Source organism: Bison bison, unplaced genomic scaffold, assembly GCF_000754665.1.
Source record: "Bison bison bison isolate TAMUID 2011002044 unplaced genomic scaffold, Bison_UMD1.0 scf7180017850792, whole genome shotgun sequence".
Classification (NCBI taxonomy): domain Eukaryota; kingdom Metazoa; phylum Chordata; class Mammalia; order Artiodactyla; family Bovidae; genus Bison; species Bison bison.
In genome coordinates, this window is record NW_011481365.1 from 1 (window position 1) to 964 (window position 964).

At 42.6% G+C, this 964-nt stretch overlaps 1 protein-coding gene across 1 annotated transcript in view; it reads right to left on the reverse strand.

Moving 5' to 3' along the window:
* Positions 1–248: 248 nt before the first annotated feature.
* Positions 249–964, reverse strand: part of LOC104995312 (E3 ubiquitin-protein ligase HUWE1-like) — a gene marked incomplete at its 5' end in the record, with an annotated part of 20315 nt that continues 19599 nt past the window's right edge. Inside the window, one exon of the mRNA XM_010849193.1 lies at positions 249–745. Coding sequence (XP_010847495.1) covers positions 536–745 — 210 coding nt within the window. The remainder of the gene's footprint in view (positions 746–964) is intronic.

Below are 964 nucleotides of genomic sequence, written 5' to 3' on the forward strand. Positions count from 1 at the left end.
GGATCTTTAGTTGTGGAATATGGGATCTAGTTCCCTGATCAGGGATTGAACCTGGGTCCCCTGCATTGGGAACATGGTGTTAGCCATTGAACTACCAGGGAAGTCTCGATATCACATATTTCTACCATTATCAGAGGATATGCTCTGAGATATTTTAGCACTTTGAAATTTATTAAGCTAAAGCTCTGGGTATGGTTAATTTTGGTAAATGTTCTATATGCATTTCAAAAAGTTTATTGTTATTGGCTGTGGTGTCCTGTATATGTCAAAATTATTAATAGTTGTTCAGATCTTTTATATCCTTAGTAGGTTATTGCCCAGAGCATGTGGGATCTTCCTGCATCAGGGATTGAAGCTGTGTCCCCTGAATTGGCAGGTGGATTCTTTACCATGGAAGTATCAGGGAAGCCCCATAGTTTCATTATTACCGAAATTGCAGTGTGTGCTAGGATTCTCCAATGAGGACCAGGTGGTGATGGTTAGTGATTTTAGTTGATTGGTACGAGTCTATCAATATACAGAAACCAGGATTCACTTAAACAAACGAAAACACTGAGTTTATGTATGTTGAAAGCAGGGGATCAGGCACCCATTCCATTAAGATTGGCTCTCCCTTTTGTTGGGCTGAAAATAGAAAGAAGTACTGACCAATGGACTGAGTATCTTGAGCACTGGGAGATGGCTGGTCCACATCCATGGGTGACTCCTCCCTTCGGACAGATGCCTCTGACTGGCTTGACTCCGACTGGATAAAAGGGAGACAAAGTCACATAAAGGGTGCAACTCTGTTTTCCTCAGGGATAGGCTAGAGGCTGTCCTACAATCTCTCACATATCATTAAGCTTGGAAAGAAGCCTCCCATATCTTCCCATATGGAAAGAAGTTTCCTTAGCTCTCCAGTTCAAAAGAATGGCCTTCCCACCTCCTCTGCTTATCTTCCACCCCGAGCTAGCATGCTTTTCCA